The 23,247-nt window shown below is 48.7% G+C and overlaps 1 protein-coding gene across 2 annotated transcripts in view; it reads right to left on the minus strand.

Annotated features, from left to right (window-relative positions):
* Positions 1-4,153: 4,153 nt before the first annotated feature.
* Positions 4,154-23,247, minus strand: part of Manbal (mannosidase beta like) — a 30,886-nt gene continuing 11,792 nt past the window's right edge. For both annotated transcript variants that reach the window (XM_050151165.1, XM_050151163.1), the window contains exons 2-3: positions 20,437-20,644; positions 4,154-4,963 (exon numbers count right to left, since the gene is read on the minus strand). In XM_050151165.1, the coding sequence (XP_050007122.1) occupies positions 4,856-4,963; positions 20,437-20,586 (258 nt within the window). In that variant the 5' untranslated portion in view covers positions 20,587-20,644 and the 3' untranslated portion in view covers positions 4,154-4,855. The remainder of the gene's footprint in view (positions 4,964-20,436; positions 20,645-23,247) is intronic.

Raw genomic sequence — 23,247 nt, forward strand, 5'->3', positions numbered from 1 at the left:
CTCTCTCTCTCTCTCTCTCTCTCTCTCTCTCTCTCTCTCTCTGGATTTTTGAGACAGGGTTTTTCTGTGTAATAGTCCTAACTGTCCTGATACTCTCTTTGTAGACCAGGCTGTGTAATATTTCATTTGCACTTCAATAAATAAAGCTTGCCTGAAGATCAGAGAGTAAAACAGCCCCACTGGTCAGCCTTACATGTCTATAATCCCAGTGGTACACGCCTTTAATCTCAGCCCTAGAGAGAAATATAAAACAGGAGGAGAGTCCCGGAAGCCAACTCAGTCCTGGGACACCGGTGGACCAGGATTGAGCTAGCTAGCGATCTAACTCAGAGTCAGCGATCTCCTCCGGAACCGGAGTGGGACAGAACCAGCTACCTAGGACAGAGAGCAAACAAGCTCCACTGGGAGCAGAAGCCAGGAGCAAATCCAGTCCTGGGAGCCAACCCAGTCCTGGGAGCCAACCCAGTCCCAGGAGCCAACCCAGAGCTAGGACACTGGCAGATCAGGATTGAGCCAGCAACCAGATCCGGAGTCAGCAGCGATCTCCACCAGAACAGGTTCAACTCCAAGCCAGAGACATCTGCAGGAGGAGATCCAGACCAGGATTTACAGAAACAGGGCAAAGCCGGCAACCCTGAGACAGCAAACTGCAAGGAAGCAGAGCAAAGCGCAGGAGCGCTGAGCTATCTCCAAGAACACCAAGTAACCAACGGGGTAACTAGAACTGTGACACTGACTGTACCACAAGGAACAACCATCTGAGCTTTGGATTCTCTGGCACCTAGAAGATTATTCAACAGAATCTCAGACAGCCCCAACCACACCTATTAGAGGAAAAGATGAGTAGACAAGGTAAGATCACACGCTACATCACAAAGAGCAACACAACACCAGTAAAATCTAAAGACCCTACAACAGCAAGACCTCAACAACCAAATATGGATGAACCAGAAAAAAATGACCTAAAAAATAACTTCAAGAGAATGTTTGAAATTTTTAAAGATGAAATGAGAAATTCCCTTAAAGAAATTGAGGAAAAGAAAAACAAAAAATTGGAAGATATCAGCAAATCACTTAAAACTAAGAAAAAGAAATGAAACATATAAAAGAAACTATTCAGGACTTGAAAACTGAAATACAAACACTAAAGACAGGAGGAGACAGCTTTCATCTCAGTCTCATTCTGAGATTCCTGGAGGCAGGAGGGCCATTTCAGACTGAGGTAGATAGAGGCTGGCCTTGAACTCACAGAGATCCGCCTGCCTCTGCCTCCCAAGTGCTGGGATTAAAGGCGTGCACCACCACCGCCTGACTTTCAGTTTTATTATTAAAAATGCATACACGGCGGGCACTTCCTTGCTATTTTTACCCTCCATGATTTGGGCCGTTGAATGGATGAGGAAAGGAAAAACTGATGGCAAAATCTACTAGAGTATTCAGTGATCTGTAAAAACAAGAGCAAGCATGACATCAGCCCAGATCGTCTCCATGTGCGACTTCCACGGCAGCCAAGATCGTGCTGGTCTGAGGATGGACCGCTTTTAGAATAATATTGTTCCTGATTTCCCAGTCTTTTTTACTGCCCTCACTTATAAAGATGCTGGCTGTCACCATGAAGGAACTTCCTCTATGGAGTGCTGGGAATTCTCTACCGCATCTTATGACTTCCACAGTCTGCCCACATTCCTTGCTCATGGCTCCAACTTCTGCTTCTGGGTCACACCCTCTCTGACTTCAACTTCCTTTCTCCCTCTTTTTCTTATAAAGGCTCCTCTGATTAAACCAGGCCACTTGGATCTTCTAGAATAATTCTCCCTGCTCAAATCCTTCACTTAATTATATCTGCATTCCTGCCCCCCCACACACAGGCTAGGAGATTAGAACATAGATATCTTTGGGGCATCGTATTTAAAGAAAAATGGGGCTGAAAAGGCTTCAGGGAGGCAACTCACACTTTCCTAACTAGTTCTCATGACTGTTCATGCGAACAACATTATGGGGGGCGTCATAAGAGGGTGACACCTCAAGGCCAGAGCAAGCTCCCATTAAACCCATGTGTTGAAGGGGGTTTCTGTCACACCCCATACCACCACACTGGGTGCCAGGCTTCTACTACAGGAGACCTTAGGAGACAAGCCACGTGCAAGCCACAGGACCCTTCAAGCCTTGAAGAGAGATTTCCCATGTTCATGGACTGGAGGAACTAGCAATACTGTTAAAATGTCCACACTAGCCGGGCGATGGTGGCGCACGCCTTTAATCCCAGCACTCGGGAGACAGAGGCAGGCGGATCTCTGTGAGTTCGAGACCAGCCTGGTCTACAGAGCTAGTGCCAGGACAGGCTCCAAAGCCACAGAGAAACCCTGTCTCGAAAAACCAAAAAAAAAAAAAAAAAAAAAAAAGTCCACACTAGCCTATGTGACCTAGAGATTTAGTGGTAATTCCTTCCAGAATTCATTTTTTTTTCACAGAAATAGAAAAAAAATCACCCTAAAATTCATATGGTGCCAAGGACCTTGAACAGTCTGAAGTGTCTTCAGAAAGAACAAAGCCAGATGTGCAAATGAAGCCAGATGCTCAAATGGAGCCAGATGCACCCCATTTCAAACTGTCCTACAAGGTTATAATAAGCAGAATGGGATGATACTGGTATTAAAACAAGCACATGAGCGGGAGAACAGAATGTGAGCCCAGAAATAAACCCAAGCACATGTTGTCGATTAATCTTCAACAAGGGACCAAAAATGCGCAGCAGAGAAATGAGTCTCTCTTCAGTCCATGGCACAGAGACACGCAAAGCAGTGAAACTGGCCCCTCATCTTACATGATAGACAAACCTGATCTCAAAGCAGATTTGTTTTAGTTACGTGTATGCATGTGTGTCTGTGTGGGGGTCTATGCATGGGAGTGTGGGTGGAGTCTCGGAGTCCCCTTCCCGCTCTCTGATTAGTGGGAACCAGGGATGGGAAGGAGACTCAGGAGAGATGGTCAGAAGTCACAAGAGCCATCTCTGCCACAGTACAGAGGGGCGGAGGATATGGGGGAAGCACAGGCACCATGTGACCTACAGTGGTCTCTGGAGCCAGCTTCTGAGGTTACCCAAGGAGTTGGACCCTGAGGTGGAATTGCTCCTGGGAGCTAGAGGTTCTCTCTGTCAGGGGACAAATCTACAGCGGCCTGGCCCCACACCCGCCATAGCCCTCAGGTCTCAACTCCTGCCTTTGGCCAGCTGCTCCCTTGCATTCAGCCAGGAACCTGGGCAGCCCCTTGGCCTGAAAAGGGGCCCCTGCATAGGGCTCCCACAGAACCTGCTGTGATTTGAAGCCGTGCCTGCATATCAGTCTCCCCCCTGGCCAGATGCACCCGAGGTTCCCACAAAGGCCCCTTGTTTCTGTGGCTTGAAATCTAAGAGTTTAAGAGGTGACTGGCAAGTAGAAACCTTCAGAGAAAGCCCTTTGCTTGCTTGTTTGCACAAGGTGGCCCTTTGCCAAGCAGAATGCCCCTGAACTTCCTGAGACCCGAGGTTCCGGGAGGCCTTGTCAAAGCCCTCTGCAAGGCAGGAACCCCCATAGCACCTGCCCCACTAACACTAAAGAGCACAGCAGGATAAATGTCTGTTAAATTGCATGGCCAGGACCCCAGGCTTGGGTCACAGTCCCGCTGTGGCATCTCAAGTGGCCTGGACTAGCACCTGAAATGGACAGGTACCCTAAGTCCCTCAGCAGTCCTAATGACACTCGGGAAAGCGTCTGGCAGGCGAATGAGCCAGTTGACCCGACTTTGTGGTCTTAGGGGTTTTCCTGAACAGCTGATTCAGGGCATGTGATCAGAACCACTTGGAGCCTTGAGGCTTTCTACCGTATTCTATCGTATCGTATCATATCATATGGTATATTTCTCACATCCCTAAGGACAGCACTGCAGAGTAAGAGGGGCCTGGACCCTGTGGAGACTAATTCACAAGTATTCCCAATGACAAAGACAGCATGGACCCTTTCTGAAAACCTGTCCCGGAGCGGCTTGGCCTGGAGGGCTCTGACCAGAGCTGCCCATTCTGTCCACACTGTCCCACTTCTATAGGGACAGCGTTCCCCTCACTCCCAGGAGAGAAACCCAGGCTGTCCCTTTCCCATGATAGCGACAACACAGCAGCCTCGGCATGCGTGACGGTTTATTGGATTTGACTTCATAGAGTTGTTCTTTACTGGCCAGGGAATGAAAGATGCAGGGAAGACAGATCAGAGTCAAAGGCACTTGGAATGTTGGGATGGATGAAAAGAGGTTGTTCTGACAGTGACAAGCCCATGTCAAAGGCTTACAAAGTGTGTACCCAGGAAGCATGGCCTCATTCAGCAAATACCTGCCCATGTAGGCATCACTGGGCCTAGGCCTTCTGCTGTCCTTCTATCCCCAACATCTTCAGGACCTGGCCGCCACACTCAGTGGGCTGAACACATGTGAAGTTCTGTGCACACAAAAGTGACCAAAAAAAAAAGGGACCCAAGTATTGGGAGAGGGTATGCTTGTAGCCTTAGACAACAGCTCCACACTGCAATGTGATGGCCCTGCTCTGAAGACCACTGGACCCGAGGATTAATGTGAATGTTTGGCTCTGTGAGCCCAACCTGGCTTCAGGACTCTCCAGGGCAGTGTCTGCTCTTGGAGTCTCTGTGCACCACAGAGTGAAGGAAGAGGAAGTGGTGGTCCGCACAGCTGGAGCCTGGGAACTGTTCAGAGGGAGCTTCAGTTTCCTCAGACCCTGAGCCAAGGACAGAGACAGTCCAGGAGAGGAAACAGGATGCTGGCTCCCAGGAGGGCTGCCCCCACGGCCAAGGCCATGGGCTCCTCTCTACTTCTACCGCTTCTTCTTCGTCTCCTTCTTTGGCCTCTTGTTGGCGGAAGGAACAGCAGCCTTGGGCTTCTTCAGTACCTCTGCACCTCTGGCCTCGGACTGCTCCGCCTCCTGTGTGGTGAATTTTTAAGAGAGAAAGTTCTGTTTAGAGGAATCCACCTTGACCAACTGAAGCATGCCACAGAAACAAGGGAAGGATTATTACCCAGACTAGATTCTGAAAGTACAAGGCACCAGGTGGCATCTGGGCTCCTTTACCTCCCAGTTCAGTGGCCTGTGAGCGCCTCAGTCCCATGTCTTATGTGTTAAGATGAGAACAGTGACAGACAGGAGGTGAAGTCACATGGAGCACCAGCAGGGTTGGTGACACCCAGTGGCTGTCAGGACGTCCCATGCTAGGACAGCATTAATGAGTGTTGGCTGTGGGGAGGCTGCCAAGGTTAGCACATCTGGTGGTTACTCTCCCCCCTTGGCTGGCAGGTGGGCTAGCACTACACTATGTTCTGTAGAGTCTGGCAGGGGTGCCCTGGGGGAGGGCAGAGGCAGCCTCAGGCTGGAACCCCAGATTCTCAGCAACTGGGGCAGCTCCATTCTGCCTGTTTCATACCCTATGATGCATCCCTTGGAAGACTGGGCTGAAACAAAGGTTTTGCTGCTGAAAAGAAAAGAAGAGTTCAAAGTCACAGATCTAGGTCTGGCCCTCACTGTGCAGATAAAGAAGGTGAGCCCCAGGAGGGGACAGGCCTGCCCCAGGCCACTGTACTTGTACCAGAGAAGAATCGGGAATGCTCCCATCTGGTGTTCTTTGGTATCTCTTTTGGTGATAACATGAGCAGTTTGATGGACACCAGAAGCAGGCTAGCTGAGGAAATGCCAACCACAGCTTTGGTCTGTCTGCAAGCTATACTTGGAATGCAGTGTTTATTCTTAAAAATCCATGCCGGGTGGTGGTGGGGTGGGGTGTGTGGCATGGTGCCTCAGCAGGTGAATGCAGCAATGAGCTGAGTTTGTTTGTATGTGTGTTTGTGTACATGTGTGTGCTCAGTGCCCGAGGAGGTCAGAAAAGGTTGCTGGAATGTATATTTTGTTTATACATTAACAAACTAAGCTTGCCTGAAGATCACAGTGCAGAGCTAAGCCACTAGAGGCCAAGGGAGTGGTGGCACACACCTTTAATCCCAGGACTCGGGGAGACAGGGGCAGAGGGATATCTGTTAGTTCAAGACCACCTTGGGCTACACAGTATTGAATCTATCTAAAAGAAAAACAGACCTCACACAAAGGTGATCCCAGCACTCGGGATCCCATGCCTTTAATCCAGCACTAGGGAGGTGGAGACAGGAGTGAGATGGTTGGGTGGAGAGAGAAATACAAGGCAGAGACAGGAACTCAGTGCAGTCTGAGGTTTGGTGGAGACAGTTGCAGTCTGAGGCTCACGTGTGCAGTCAGAGGACGAAGTCTGAGGAGACAGTCAGAGGACAGGATCGCCCCTTCGGTCTGAGCATTGGTAGAAGTAAAAGGAATCTTTAGTGGCTGGCTGCTCTGTTCCTCTGATCTTCAGCATTAACCTCTATATCTGGCTCTGGGTTTTTATTATTAAGACCAACTAGAATTCGTGTTACATTGGATCTCCTGGAACTGAGCTACCTATGGCTGTGAGCCACCAGGTGAAAACTGAACCCTCTGCAAGAGAATCAAGAGCTCTTAACTGCTAAGATATCTTCCAGCCTCCAGCCTCTTTGATCTCAAGTTAAAATAGAAAAATCAAAAAGCAGACTAAGGCTACATCCTTGCTCTGGAAGGCAAAGAGGTTCCCCTTGAGTGAAATGGTGCAAGAAAGAAACCCATATGCCACTTCTCCGTGGGTTCCGGGCAAGGATTATTCCACACCGCCAAGGCTGTCTCAGGGATTTCTTGGGACCAGACACCTCTGTGTGGAGCTGGCTGAGCCCGGGTTCCAGCTTATTTTATTTTCCGGCATTACTCCAGCCCCCAGGGGCCCAGCCTCCATCGTGCGTGCGAGCAGAGGAACTGCAGCTCAGGGACTGGATCCTACAACAGAGGCCCAGTCCAGACCTGGCCAACTCCCCCTTAGCCAGAGGGCAGGTGCGAAGGCTGCCCCTCCCCACCAAGTCTCAGGACTGGCGGCTGGGCCTCCTCTGTCCAGAACTCACAATGGAGTACAAGGTCTCCCAACGCTATTATTTATGTAAACTGGCCAAGAAATTAAAAAAAAAAAAAAAAAACAGAACAAACAAAATGAAACCTCAGAGGAGGGCAATTTTAAAATCCAATATCACACCACCACCACGCCGGCCCCAACACTGCCTGTAGTTAGCGTGACAGGTCCTGTGTCATTCATTTAGACGAATGCCAGGATGGGCCTCAGGATATAAACAAAGGAACCAATACCCAGAAAGGACCAGGGCTGGCCTGAGCTCTCGGCTGGTGAGCTGCAGAGCCAGCCCATGCCTCTTACTGCTTCCGTGGTAACTATGAAATCTATTTTCTTCACTTGGGAGCCCCTCGTGCCCCATTCTGGACCTATGAGACTACTCTGTTCTAGATTCTGCCTGTTCCTTCCTTGTGATCAGAAGTCCTGGAGGAGCCGGGAGAGAGGGTAAGTGCTACAGTGATGTGTGCTTTGTGGCTGACGCAGGCCTCTGTGGGTGTGCACGCTCTGTAGCCATCACGTCTGAACATATTAGCAGCCCCCCCCGCCCACCCCCACCTCAGCTTTTGGCACTGCTACCCATCTAGCTCGCAAGGCATTTCTGAGCTCTTACTGCTCCCTCTGATGGAGATGCCCCCACCTCCATCTGTCCCCAAGGCCTGTTTATTCTACTTCCCAAGAGGTTGCGGGTTTTGCTCATCCCAGCCACACACACAACTCAATGCCCATTGGGACCCATGGCGTCTCGGCTACTCCGGGTTTTGCATCCTCCCCTCGCATCCTCCACATTGCTTCTAGTCCGTTCTCTAAAATGATGTAAACAGTCACGATTGGGCTGGTTTTCCAATTTTAAAAAGACCCAGTGTGGCTTCTGAGAGGCAGTCTACTCTAGCCTTGGCCTTGTCTGCAAGCAGGCCCCTCACTCTGGGCCATGGGCACTGCTTCCTGGCATCCACTTGTTGCAGAGGTACTGGGTACTCACTGTCTTTTTATGTGTGGCCGCTGTAAGACGCCCTGCACTCACCACAGGGGGTGCAGAGTGGTCAGTATACTCCACTCACTTGCTCACTGGGCCTTACGATGACGAGGCAGCCACTAGGCCTCATTTACTGGTAGGGACGCCAAGGCTCTGACACTGGGACCTTCTAGGCCAGGCACAGGGAAGCAAAGCGTCTGTCTCAGTGTGATTTGGATGCTCAGGTCCTAGCACTACAGGGGTAGTTTCCACTCTGAGCTGACAGGAATGACTGAACACATGAGTGCTTTAATTTCTTTTCAGATGTGCCTGGCTAGGAAAAGTCAGGGAAGAGCAGACTACACACCCGACAGCCTCACCTTTAAGTCTGGGGACACCACACCTCATCTGAAGTGATGACGTGATGAAGGGAAAAAGAAGCCTCCATTGTCAGGTGTTTCCTGGGCCTTTGGAGGCATCTTTTGGGGGACACAACTCCATCAATTATGAGGTGGTGAGAGAACAGCTCAACAGGCCAGCACATTGCTGCTGTCCATCAGGCCCAGGGAACAGAATCTGTGCAGGGTCAAGGGAGAAACACTAGGCTCGCTCTCTCCACTGTGCGGCTCCATGGGGCTGTGCGCCTGCAAATCGGGACAGAATGTCACTCAACACTGACATCCTTTCCTTGACAACAGTCCAGGGGAAGAAAAACACAGCTCTGCCCAGCTCTGCCTGGGAACCGTCTCATCTGACCTGCCAGGAGCTCTCCTCTTTTTAGGTTGGACAGAACTCAGCAGGTCAGCCTCACGATGCTGCTCTGGCCTTCCCACAGTGTCACTGAGGCCTGAGGCGGGGAGCTGGAGCAAGGCAGTGGCCTTGAGAAGAGGACAAGACACCAGCTGAAACAGGGAGTGGGGGAGGCTGTCCATAAGGCTCAACTCTGGCAAACAGATACACAGCATCCAAGCTGCTTGGTTGGCAGTGGAACTGTGATTAGAAAACAGTTGGGAGGGGGGGGGGGGGGGGGGGGGGGGGGGGGGGGGGGGGGGGGGGGGGGGGGGGGGGAGAGATGGGACACACAACAGGCGGAGTAAAGCACTTGCTGCAGAAGCAGAAGGACCCATGTTCAGATCCCCGGTACCCATGTAAGAAGTGGGGTGTGGCAGCACAGCTGTTAGCTCAGCATTAGGGAGGCAGAGACAAGATGTCTAGGGCTTGAGTACATACACACGCACGCACACATACATACACACGCACACCAGTCCCAGAAGCTCATTCTGACATACTCTGGCAGGACTTTACAGGTGCTTCCCACTGGTTAGCCTGTGGGTGCTATGTGTCCAGTCAACCCTCACATGAGCTGGCACACACTTGCAGCCTGGTGCTAGTGGGAGCAGAATGAGGCCCTCACCTTGCCCACCACACAGCGCTCTCAGGAACAGGTCATTAAGTCAAGCACACCTGCCTCCCAAGCTGCAACAATATGGCAGAACCAGAGCCGGCTCTATTAGCCAGTCCCTGGATGCTAGGACTGGGCGTGTGTTATGGTGGCCCTCATGGGCAGGGAAACTCCGTTCCTCTACAGAACGTTGCACAGGGCTCTGGCACTCTGGGCCATTATCCCAGAGCTCAGGGAAGGAAGTGCCATCTCTGTGGGCAGTACATTAAATGCTCCCACACTCACTATTCTGGTGAGCTGCCCAGAGGAGCGCGTGGTCATGTAGAGCCTCCATGAGACTTGTCATCCCTGGATGACAGGATGTTGATAGCAACCATCCTCCTTACACACCATGGGGCCTGAGAAGGAAGTCAGTACTCCCTGGGATAGGCAGGAGCTCGAGAGACAGACGGCTCCAAAGACTCTACGCTTCCAAGTCCACTGTGCCTCGATTACCATGTCAGCTGCTTGCTGAGTCTTCACTAACACAACAGACCTGGACAGGCATGAGCAAGCAAAGCTGCCTACCTTCTACGCTCTGGTAGCTGGCTGGTTGCTGATGACAGCTCAGCCAACAGCTAAACTATGACCTCCTGGGGCACCACCAGGTGCACTCTTACTACCTGCTACGTGAGCCACTGAACAAAGCAAATACCCACTCACATAGGGAGCCAACTGGGTCTACCGTCTGTGCAGAAGCGGATCCAAAAGAGGACTGGGAGGCAAGCTCAGACCAGATGAGGCAGAGGGGGCAGCCACCCACACTTCCTCAAACTTCATCTCTTCTCCCCTGCCGTTTCTTTCTTTTTTCTTTTCTTTTTCTGTTTTTGTTGTTGTTGTTTTGAGACAGGCTTTCTCTGTGTAACAGCCCTTGCTGTCCTCGAACTTGCTCTGCTTGATCTGTAGACCAGACTTCTGGCCTTGAACTCACAGAGATCCACCTGCCTCTGCCTCTCAAGTGCTGGAATTAAAGGTATGCACCACCACCACCCAGCTTTCTTTTCTTTTCTCCTTTCCTCCCCTCCCTTCCCTTCCTCTTTTGTTTCTTTGGTTTTTGAGACAGAGTTTCTTTGTGTAGTCCTGGCTGTCCGGGAACTCACTCTGTAGACCATGCTGGCCTCAAACTCACAGAGATCTGCCTGCCTCTGCCTCCAAGCACTGGGACTAAAGGTGTGTGCCACCAATGCCCAGCTTTCTTTTCTTTAAGACAGGATCTCATTGTGCAGCCTTGACTGATATGGAACTTGCTATGCAGATCAGACTTGCCTTGACTCACAGTCCCCACCTGCCTCTTCCTGGAGGGTTCAGGGATTAAAAGCGTGCACCAGCGTGTCTGGCTTACGACCCTGTAAACTGCTGCCTTTCACCTAGGCAGCTACACCGACCTCCCCAGAAATGCAGCCAGCCAGCTCTGCCGGAACCCCTTTAAAGACGGCTGCCCAGCTTGGCAGAGCTGGCAAGCTGAGTCTGCTTGCCTCTGGTTTCTGAGGTAGCACATTTTACATAAGCTCCCCAGGACTCCAGCTTTTATAGGACGAGACCTCCCCTCTCCTCGCTCTGTAGCTTCTACCCACTGACTATTGCTGTCCGCAGTGGGCCAGCATACAGTTCCTTCTAGAGGCCTTTGAACTAGATCAAGCAGGGAGGCAGCCCTCTTGAGATGCAACATCTGAAGGAGATAAACCCTGGGAGCTGTCATCACACTACAGGGTCAGGGAGCAGAGGAAGCAGGCCCTGGTGAGATCTGGGGGGTGGGGGGGAGGGTACCTTAGGAGCAGCAACAGTGTATAGAAACTTCAAGCAGGGTAGGTAGATGGGGCCAAGTTCAGTCCTTTCTGGAACCTTATTTTCCTTGCAGAGTCCAGCAACTCCTCCTTAGGTTTCAATTAAGCATGTTAAGTGGAAGTAAGTTCAAGGCCAGTAGGGGCTACAGGAGCAGACCCAGTTTTAAAACACACACGCACACGTACACGCAGGCGCGAAAGCAGCAGGTTGGCAGGTGACCCTGAGGCCTCTAGTCTAGCTTCTTTCTCCAGGCTCTTTCTCTCCTAGCTTGCGACATCAAGCTGTCACTTCAAACTTAACCCATGCCCCTAAAATTCTTCTATGTATTAGCATCACTTGGACAACTCTGAAGACCGGCAACAGCATCTCCATGAGTCAGTCCAGGCTACAAAAACTCCCCCAACGGCCCAGCCAGCTACAGAACCACAAGACGATGACACTCCCAATCCCTGGCTCATGGGCAAGCCTCAACAGTCAATTCTTTCTTCTAGAGTCTAGAAGCTCAGGATCCTTATTTTATTTTCCTTTTGAGACAGGGTCTCACCTCGTACTGTAGCTGGCCTTGAACTTGAAGAGGTCACTGGCTCTGGCGCAGCCCTCCTGAGTGCTGTGACTAAAGGTGCGCCACTGCGGACAGCCTAAACCTTATTGCCTTTATTTATTATGGGTGTGTGCATGTGTGGGTACACTGTGGGGGTCAAGGGACAACTCTGGAGTCGGTTCTCTTCTGCCACTATGTCGGTTCTGGAACTGAAGAAGTTGTCAGGCTTGGGGCCTTTATGTCACCAGTTCCCAGCCTTTTTACCATGCCCTCCATCCAACCACACTTGGCTTAGAGGCAGTGTATTTGCTGTGTTGTCTGGACGGGACAGAGGTAGTCTAGGACCTGCTATCTCATATTTTAGAATGCAGCCTACAAGAAAATACTTGGGTTGTGTGGCCTTGGCCTTGCACGGGAACAAATAAATGTTTTCTCAGGTCGTAGCTAAGGAGCTGTCAATGGGAAAAGCTTCCATCTGGCTTAGCGTTCTAGAGACGCTTGTGTGACCAATAGGCTCTTGTTTCTCCTCTGAAAAGGAAGGGGGTGGGGTGGGAAGCATTTATATGCGTTCTTTTTTTTTCTTCCCTGATTAGCCCCCAAAGAGCTTTCAAATAATCTGCTAAGTATTGAAGCACTGAAGTCATAAACCAGTTGCAAGAAATCAGCTTACTGACAAGAGGAAAGACATTCCTCTGCTTTTCAAAGGCTTTCCCATCATCTGAAGCCAAAAATATTATCTTCTGACCCAAAAAGACACTAATAAACCTTGTTTTATATGATGCCAATGAAGAGGACGGTTTTGCCCTAAGCAAAACAGCAAAGAGCAGCATTGTTCTCTGGGCCTCTTAACCCCACTTCTGCCCCTGTCACCTTGGTAGCAACCTATGCTACCAAGCACTTCACTTCCCTGTGCCCTCAGGCTCTAGGAGCCTCTCCAAGCTGCCCCTACTTTCCAGGCTCCCTTTCTCCCTTGTGCCCTAGCTAAAGCTCCCCCTCACCTCCCTGCTTGCTGTCACACACCAGCAGTGCAGTGACACTCAGCATGACTGGCTCTGCTGTCTAGTTCTCACACAGCTCCATTTCCTTTCCTTGTGTGTAGCTAGGAACTGGTGAGGGAGAGGAGGCTGTCTCATGGCAACATACGGAAGAAAGTTGGAAGCAGAATCCCTAATCCCAGGGGCCACGTGCTGGCCTAAGGCAGTAAGTGGGGTCACAGTACTTCATCATCATCATCATCATCATCATCATCATCATCATCATCATCACCGTATTGCTACTGAACCACTGGTTTTTTTTTTTAATTTTTTAAAAGATGTATTTTTTTCTTAATTTTTTCATTTATTATTTGGGAATTTCACATAATGCACCCAGATCACTTCCCAGTCCTCCCAGGTCTGCCCCCTCACCCTTGTGGCCTCCCTCCACCAAAAAAAGAGATTAAAAAAAAAAAGTCCAGTGCACAGTCAAACTCCTAGTGGCTGGCCCACCCCCAGAGAAAAGTGACTTTTCTCCCCCAGCTGGCAGCTATCTACTGTGGAAAGCTGCACCTCAGCATCCCCATCACAGTTTCTAAGAGTTCTCTTCAATGGCTTCCTGTCTAGACTGTTTTTTGGGGGATGGGGTTTGTCACAGAAGTCTTCTTCCATGTCTCTCTCTCTCAACTGTGAGTCTGCAATCACTGATGCCACTGCAGACGCATTCTTGTCCTTTATAGCCAGCAGGAAAATGGATCGTGGCCCACAGATATCCACCTGGCCTCTGGTGTCAGCATGTACCATGGTGCCATGGACCTACCTCACCCTGGTCTCCAGTACAGGCCATGGACACCAACACAGTTCCCATTGGCAGCCTAGCCCACAGACATCAACATGACTTCAGGCCAGCAGTCTGTGGAGGCCCAAAAATGTGAGCCTATTTCCACATTGACCAAAGGTCAGAGAGGTGGAAATCACCTCTATTTCCTTCTAGGTTATTGTGTTTCTACCTCAAACAATGGTCTTACCTAGCTTTAGATTGGAGGGTTCTGCTCGCTCAAGGTCATTGTCAGCAGGTATGGCTAATAGCCAGACCTTGTATTTCAGGAATAGAAAAGTAGATGTTTCTACCTCAAACAAAAGTCTAAGGATCCAACCAAGTTTCCAGGTCCCTTAAGGAGATAACACTGGATTCCACCCAGGGAGTGATTGGTCTACAGGTGTTTTGGTCTAGAATGTGAGTTGTTTTGTTCTAGCGACAGAACGCTTAACTATGGACGTAGCCCGCGACTGCAGTTTTTTTGTCTTACTCTTACATTGTGAGGTCAGGGGTATTTTAAGCAATTGGAAATTAAACATGGGCTGATTTCAGTACTCACTGGAATTCCTTCCTGGTACTATTCCATGTTTTTCTGTCTTATTATCTTTGTATTCTTTACTAATATTTCTAAATCCCAACGCCCCTATACTGGCGAGTGGTATTTTTGTCAGGCTGATCCCTGACACAGTCCAGACCATGGACATCTGCATGGCCTTTGCTGGTAACATGGGCCGTGGACATCACATCTTCCAGCAGCTGTGAGCTACAGACATTAACACGGCCTAATGTGGCAGCATAGACCACGGCTCCGGACATCAACAATGCCTCCTGCTGCAGCAGGACCATGAACCCAGACATGTCCCCTGGCGGTAGCATGAACCACAGTCACCAATGCAGCCTCCAGCCTCAGAGGCCTAGACATCAACATGGTTCAGCCTCTCTCTGCCGAGCGTGCACTGCTCCATCCTTCCTACTCCTCCATCCATAATTCACCCGTTGCAATGGCATTGGAAACGGCAGTACATCACTGTGTGTGCCTGCGTGTGCATGTGTGTATGTATTTGCCCATACAGTTCTACATGCAAATACTCATTGCCACGAGTCACTGGTCTGGCTCAAGGCCTCTGGTCTCTTAAGCACCAAAAATACTGGATTGTCAAGATTTCTTTGATTGCAGCTATGTTTCAGGTTTTCGTCTTTGGTGGCAGTGACGTGCTCCCAGATCTGGTTCTGCAGGACCAGCTCCTCCTTGAGGTCCAGCAGCTTGTAGATGGAGTAGGTGTTGGGGTTGACTGACTTGAAGCATTGATCTGAGACTGGGTGGCTGCAGGACTGGTCAGGCCACCCTGCGCTGTCATGGGCTTTTGGGTGCATCCATTTATTTACTGATTTTTGTTTTTTTCAAGACAGGGTTTCTTGTATAGCCTTGGTTGTTCTGGAACTAGCCTTGTAGACCTGGCCTCGAACTCAAAGAGATTGCCTGCCTCTGCCTTCTGAGTTCTGGGATTTAAACTGTGCACCAACACCCGCCTTAAAAATGTATTTATTTTATTTCATGTGTATGAATGATTTGTCTCCATGTCTGTATATATACCATGGCGTGTCTGGTACCTACAGAGATGGGAGGTCAGGCCAGAAGGTTTTTGGATCCCCTGGAACTGGAGTTATAGATGATTGTCAACCACCACATGACCCCACATGAGTGCCGGAAACTAAACCCAGGTCCTCTGTAAGAGCAACAGTCACTTTTAATAGCTAAGCCATCTCTCCAGCCTCAGGGTTTTGTTGTTGTTTAAGATTTATTTCTTGTATTTTTGTACATATGTGTTTATGTGAATGCCTGCAAAGGCCAGAAGAGGGCGCTGGACCTTGTGGAGCTGGAGTTACAAGTATTGTGAGTTGCCCAATATGGGTGCTGGGAACCAAGCTTAGGTGCTCTGCAGAGTAGTAAGTACTCTTTACTGAGCCATCTCTCCAGTCCTCTAGCAAGCTTTTTTTTTTTTAAGGTAAAAAGGGACAAATATAGTGGTACACCCGTTCAATCCCAGCACTTGGGAGCTAGAGATGAACAGATCTCTGTGAGTTTGCGGACAGTCTGGTCTACACAGTGAGTTCCAGGCCAGTGAGAGGGCTCAGCAGGTGACAGGATTGGGTACCAAGCCTGCTGACTCGAGTGTGATCCCCAGAGTCTACAGGGTAGAGAGAACAGACCCCTGCGAGTTGTTCTCTGACCTCCACACATATACACATACATTCACAAAGCCTGCTAAAACAGCCCTGCATGGCAGCACTTGGGAAACTGAGGCAGAAAGGTTACTACTCTTAGTTTAGGGCTAGCCTGGCAACAGTGTGAACTCTTGTTTCAGTAAAACAAAGCTAATACAATAAACTTCAGTTAGGAAGGTATCTCCCCTGTGATCCCAACCTTCTGAACTACATACAAATAAACAAACAAAACCAAACAAAAAAAGACTTGCTACACTGTATTAACATTTTTTTTAATATTTATTTATTTATTCATTGTGTATACAATATTCTTTCTGCGTGTATGCCTGAAGGCCAGAAGAGGGCACCAGACCTCATTACAGATGGTTGTGAGCCACCATGTGGTTGCTGGGAATTGAACTCAGGACCTTCGGAAGAGCAGACAATGCTCTTAACCGCTGAGCCATCTCTCCAGCCCTGTATTAACATTTTTAAAGATGAGGTAAATTAAGTCTTCCTGCTTGCTGGGGGAGTTAGGAGGAGGCACTTGAATTTTTAAAGTTTCATCTACTGATTTACTATGGGGTGTGCCACAGTGAACATGTGCGGAGGTCAGAGAGCAACTTTCAGCTGATTTGGGGGAGACTTATTTCTGAGCCCTTTGTCAAGTCCTTGCCTCAAAGGATCTTAACCTGCTGGGGCCCTTCCCTGCAAGCCTTGGGGCTGACAGGGGCTCACTTCAAAGGGTTAAGAACAATGAGCGGAACATGGCTTCCCCTAGTATCTCTCCAAACACAACACCCAGTATCTCCTCCCTCTCCTGGAGACTGGGGGCCTCAGCAGCAGCTCTAAAGACAATAAAAGTGTGTCACTATTATTATTCCCAACAGCATGCCCTGTCTGAGGACTAGGGCCAGGGTTGTGTTGTTAAAGGGTAGAAAGTCCAGTGGAGACATCCACAAAATACCAGAGTACACGACAGACACAACCCCCAGAAGCCACGAGCCTGTTCATGCTGGACCTCTCAACACTCTGTCCTTGTCTTGTTGCTGTATGTGCGCCTGAGTATGTGCTCATGTTGCGTGTGGTGCATGCGTCCAGAGACTAGAGGAAGACACCAAACCTAGGGCTTGCTACTCTTCAGCTAGGTTGATGGCCAACAAGCCATAGTACTCTGTCTGTCCCACCGACCCCAGCGCTGCAGCCATGTGCACTTAGCCAGGTGAGCACTGAGGACCCACACTCAGGTCCTTTATCCGCTGAGCCATTTCTGTATCCCCCAGCTCCAGTGTCTATGCAGCCCAGACTGGTCCTGCAGGTACTGTGTGGCTGCCTTAGGGTTTTCTGCTGCTGGGAAGAGACACTATGACCATGACAACAGCTCTAAGGGAAACATTTAACTGAGGTGGCTCGCTTAGTTTCAGAGGTTCAGTCCACTATGACCATGACAGGGAGCATGGCAGCATGTGGACAGATGTGGTGCTAGAGCTGAGAGTCCTACATCTTGGCTTGCAGGCAACAGGAAGTTGACTGAGACACTGGGTGGTATCCTGAGCATAGGAAACCTCAGTGCCCACCCCCACAGTGACACACTTCCTCCAACAAAGCCATACCCACTCCAACAAAGTCACACCTCCTAATAGTGCCACTCCCTGAGATGATGGGGCAATTACATTTCAACTACCACCACAGTAGCTAAGCTAGCCCCAAACTCACAAGTGTGAGACTACAGGTGTGCTCCACCTTAGCTCCCTTCTCATCTCACTCTCACATGTTTCATGGTGGAAGGAAAAACTCAACTCCTAAAGGTGTTCTCTGACCTCTACACACACACACACACACACACACACACACACAGGCACATGCACAACTCACACATATACATACACACAAAATAAATAAATGTAAAGAATGCTTTAAGATATAATTGTAGCCTCCCAAGTAAAAACAGCAGCCTTCAGTTTGAATTCTAAACAGCTGGATGAACTCCAATTCTCTTCCCATTGAGACAGGGTCTCACTGTGTAGCCCAAAGTGGCCTACAATTTCCTAGAGTCTAGACTGCCCTTAAATTTACAGAATCCTCCTGCTTTAGCTCCCTGAGTGCTGTAATTACGAGTGGGAGCTATTCTATCTGACGCAACTTCTTTCCTAAAAAACTTAGTGCGGCCGGGTGTGCTGACACACACTTGGTGCACATCACAGTGCCTGGGGGGCTGAGGCGGGAGAAGAGTGGGCTCAAGAACAGATTGAGATTCAAAGGAAGATGCTGTCTCAAGTAACAAAACATGGAAACAAAAGCCAGGTCAGTGGATGGCTCATAGCGTAAAGGTTACCAAGACCGACAAATCAGTTCTGTCCCTGGAAACCACAAGGTGGAAGAAGAGAACCAACTCCCAAAAGTTGACCTCCACACAAGCTCACACCCACACCTCCTCACAACAAATAAATAAGTAAGTAAATAAATAAATAGAATTTAGAAATTAAAATGGGGCTGGAGAGATGGCTCAGTAGATAAGAATACTTGTTGCTACTGCAGAGGACTGGGCTCAATTCCCAGGAAAGTCCATTGTGAGCCCCAGGGGAGCCAACAGGCATGCACATGTTCATCTATACATATGCAGGCAAAATGTTCATACATATAAAGTAAAACCAAATAATTTAAAAAAATAAGCCTAGTTAAAACATCAAATAGAGGGCTGCTGTCTTAGTTAGGGTGTTTATTGCTGTGGAGAGACACCATGACCATGGCAACTCTTATAAATTGGGGGGCGGGTAGGGCTGGCTTACAGTTCAGAGGTTCAGTCCATTATCACCATGGAGGGGAGCATGGCTGCATGCAGGCAGATATGGTGCTGGAGGAATAGCTGAGAGTCATCTTGCAGGCAAGAGGAAGTCAACTCAGAGTCACACTGAGGGACACTTGAGCAAAAGGACTTCAAAGCCCACCTCCACAGTGACACACTTTCTCCAACAAGGTGACACCTCACCTCTTAATGTGCCATGGACCATTTTCTTTCAAACCACCACAGCTGGTGAGATGGTGCAGTGTTAAGAGTACTCAGTGTTCTTCCAGGAGGACCAGGGTTCAGTTCCTAGCATCCACACAGGCAGCTCACTGAGCTGCAGTGGATGCTAGAGCCATTTAGGACAGAGTTCAGGCTCAGGTAGACCATCTGAACTCATGATGATCTCAGTACACAGGAGCCAGACGCCATGATCCTACTGACACCAACCACGACTCTATACGGCAAGTTCTAAGTACCAGTTATGATGGGTTTACCAAATAACTGAATGAATGGCTTTAGGTGCTTATACGGAACTTCCCATAGGAACAGTGATCACACAGAGAGAATCAATCATGCAAATCCTGGAGTGTATAGATCACAGACAATAAAAACTTGCTTTCTCCAACTAATCAATGTCCGAAAAAATGGGGGTGTTGTATAAGAACGAGGGGAAGAAGGTGTTGTGGAGTAAAGACATTCATGGCATAAGAGTCAAACCCAAAGCCAATGGGATCATGCCACCATCTGTCTCCAGACCCGCTGAGCCCTGCGCACACCTCTGGCTGCACCTCTCACCCAGTCCCCTGGGTTCCAGCCACATCTCTGGGTCCCCTGGATTAGCTCAGTGCTTCAGTTCAGCTCCTCGCAGGTACTTCCCCTGCCCTGGATGCTGTCCTCCCACCTTCCCTGCTCCACCATTCTGTCTCAGCAGCAGAGACAGCCCGGCCCTGGACCAGGGTATGGGATTTGGTCCTTCTAGTTATTCACTCATACTGTACCTTGTGCTTCTAATAAAAGAAAAAAAATTTTTTTTTTCTGAGACAGAGGCTTCTTTGTATAGTCTTGACTATCCTGGAACCACTCTCTAGGCTGGCCTTGAACTCACAGAGATCTGCCTGCTTCTGCCTCCAGAATGCTGAGATTAAAGGTATGCATCACCACTGCCAGGCTCATAAAAGCAAATTTATTGCTTTTCATTCCCAACGTTGGGAGACAGGATCTTACTACACAGCCCAGACTGGCCTTGAATTCACAACTCTCTTGCCTTGGTCTCTGAAGAGCTTGGTCTACAGGCACCATCACTAAGAACTGCTTTATCTCTGCATCCCTCCCAAAAACAAGACGCTCCTTGAAGGAGAGGGCACCTTTTTTTTTTTAGCCATCTGACAGGAGCTAACAAGAGTCTAAACAGAAGCCAAGGGTGATGGCTCACACTTGTAATCCCAGGAGGCTGAGATTTGCCTTAAGCCTAAAGACAGCTAGAATCTATATCAAAACAAAATAAAGAAACAGAAACCTAGCATTCAGGACTCGGAGATACTGAGTTTGGGGCCAGTCTTAGGTTATACAATAAGACCTGAGTCAAAAAAAAAAATCAATATAAAAAAGACCTGAGCAGGGTAGTGGTGGTGCATACCTTTAATCCCAACACTCGGGAGGCAAGGCAGGCAGATCTCTGTGAGTTCAAGGCCAGCTTGGTCTAAAAAAGCTAGTTCCAGGATAGGCTTCAAAGCTACAGAGGAACCCTGTCTCAAAAAAAAAAAAAGTTTAATCCCAATCCAGAGACCTACTAACTTGATAAGGGCCAGCACAGTCCCTGCTGATCTTATGTTGTGGTGATGTCTGCTGGTACAAGAATCTAGTCTGACATTCAGAAAGATGAGATCCTAGGGAAGGACTCACCGTGTCGTGGGACTTGGGAATGGGTACGATGATGGCCAAGACACAGATAAGCTGGAAGATGGCTCCCAGGAAGAGCCCATACCGCAGTAGGTTCTCCAGAAAGGTGGGCTCGGGCACCTCAGGAGGTGAGAAGTCCAGGTCAGAGGCCATGACCCAAGTCACCACTGCCAGGGGCCTCTTGAGAGTCACACTTCTCCAGAACCAAATTCTAAATGAAAAGAATGAATGTCAGTGTTTTAGGTAGGGTTTCTATTGCTGGGATGAGACACCATGACCATGGCGACTCTTATACAGGAAACATCCAACTGTGGTGGCTTGTTTACTGTAGTCAGAGGCTGTTTGTTTGTTCCCGACCACTCAGCCCCGAAATAGCCACACAGAAACTATATTATTTGCAATAATGTTTGACCAATAGCTTAAGCATATTTCTAGCTAACTCTTATATCCTAAACTAACCCACCTCCATTAATCTGTGCATCACCACGAAGTCATGGCCTACCGGCAAAGTTTCGGTAAGCTCCAGCTGAGGCATCTGTCTCCTATGGTGGCTACGTGGCTTTTCCCTGACTCCGCCTTCTTTCCTCCTCTATCTGCTTGGAGTTCCTGACTTGTTCTATTCTGCTAAGCCACGGGCTGAAACAGTTTTATTCACTAACCAATAAAAGTAACACAAATACAGAAGGACTTCTCATACCAGCTTACAGTTCAGAGGTTTAGTCAATTACCGTCATGGTGGGAAGCAAGGCAGCATGCAGGCAGACATGGTGCTAGAGAAGGAGCTGAGAGTTCTTACAACCTGACTCATAGGCAACAGGAAGCGGTCTGAGACACTAGGCTGTAATGAGACCTCAAAACTCACCTCCACAGTGACACACTTCTTCTAAGGCCACACCTCCTAATAGTGCCACTCCCTTTGGGGGCCATTTCTTTCACACCCCACAGTCTGGTTTCTTTTTTTCTTCCTTCCTTCCTTCTTTCCTTTCTTTCTTTCTTTTTTTTTTTTTTTTTTTTTTGTTTGTTTTTTGCTGTTCAAGATAGGGTTTTTCTGTATAACAGCTCTGGCTGTCCTGGAACTTGTTTTGAAGATCATCTTGGTCTCAAATTCATGGAGATCCACCTGCCCCTGCCTCCCAAGTGCTGAGATTAAAGATGTGCCACCACTACCCGGCTGAATGTCAGGTTTCTATGTGTGATCTTTAAATGCCCTCCCATACCACGCATACATGAATGGACAAAATATGAAGCAACTTAGCTTAGTGTAAACAATTCTTGAATCCAATTAGAGAATATATGCACATTTTTCAATTTTTAAAATTTTTTATGTTTTCCAAATATAAAGCTAATAAAATAAGCAAATGCAAAACCCCCCAAGCAATGCATTTACTAAAGACTCAAACATTTCTGTGTTTTCTTTTCCTCTTTCCTTTTTGTTTCTTTCTCTCTCTCTCTCTTTTAAATATTTCAAGACAAGGTTTCTCTATAGCTCTGGAACCTGTCCTGGAACTCACTCTGTAGACCAGCCTGGCCTCGAACTCACAGAGATCCACCTGCCTCTGCCTCCTGAGTGCTGGGATTGAAAGTGTGTGCCACCACCACCCAGTCTGTTTTGCTTTTGAGACAGTGTCTCATTCATCGTGGGCTGGCCTGGAGCTTGCTATTAACCCAGGATGAGCATGAATTCCTGATTCTCCTGCCTCCACCTTCCAAGTGCTGGAATGACAGGCTTTCATCTTTATTCCCAGTTTACTTAGTGCTGGGGCTGGAACCCAGGGACCCATGAAAGTGGAGTAAGCACTCTACCCATCTGATTTTGTTTATTCATTCACTTAGTCACATAGCACTTAAGGATACCAAAGGCTGAAGAAAGAAATACATACAAATGCCTGTATTCAGAGCTCTGCTCCAAATGAGGCAGTGACCATGGAGACAAGCTGTATGGAGAGAGAAAACTGTTCCAGAGAAGACATTTAAGAAAGGGACCTTGTGCTCTTGTATGGGGTAGGAGGGGAGGCCTCTGCGAATGTGGCAGGGCTTCAGCAACAGACTGGAGCGGCCACACTTGTCATTTGAAGGATGATGCACACTGTGCATAGATAGAAAAGGAAATGTGGAGACCCCTGGATGGGAAAGGGGACACAAACACTGAGTGGTCAGGAGGGAAACTGGAAGCTGGTGAGATGGGCTGGGAGCACGAGCAAACCTTGGAAGACCCAGACCTTCTTGATTTGACCAAGTAAAAAGTAAAGCGGAGGTGACAAGATCTAAATTACTTTTTGATGCTGTTATTTTACTTATTTATTTACTTTTTGTTTATTTGTTTTTATTTTCTGAGACATAGTCTCTTTATGTAGTCCTGGCTGTCCCGGACCTCATTATCTAGACCAGGTTGGCCTTGCACTCAGAGAGAGCTACCTACTTTTGCCCCCCAAGTGCTGGGACTAAGGGTGTGTGCCATCACCCAGCCTGTTATTTTGAGAGAGGAATACAGTCTGCTCTAACTCAAGAAACCCTCCTGCCTCTCAGTCTCCCACATGCTGGCATGCAGAGATGTGCACCACCATCCCAGCTCTAAACCAGAAGTTTGAATGGAGAGGCCAAGAAGATGCATGAAAACCTAGCCCACACAAGAAAGTTGGTGGGTGGCTGGAGAGATGGCTAGAGAGATAGCTCTGTTCTTCCAGCGGTCCTGAGTTCAGCTCCCAGCAACCACATGGTGGCTCACAACCATCTATAATGAGATCTGATGTCCTTTTCCAGCATACATGCAGGCAGAACACCATATACATAATAAATAAATCTTATTATTATTAT

This window comes from Alexandromys fortis, unplaced genomic scaffold (assembly GCF_014885135.2).
Source record: "Alexandromys fortis isolate MF-2015 unplaced genomic scaffold, M_Fortis_MF-2015_v1.1 scaffold_27, whole genome shotgun sequence".
NCBI lineage: Eukaryota > Metazoa > Chordata > Mammalia > Rodentia > Cricetidae > Alexandromys > Alexandromys fortis.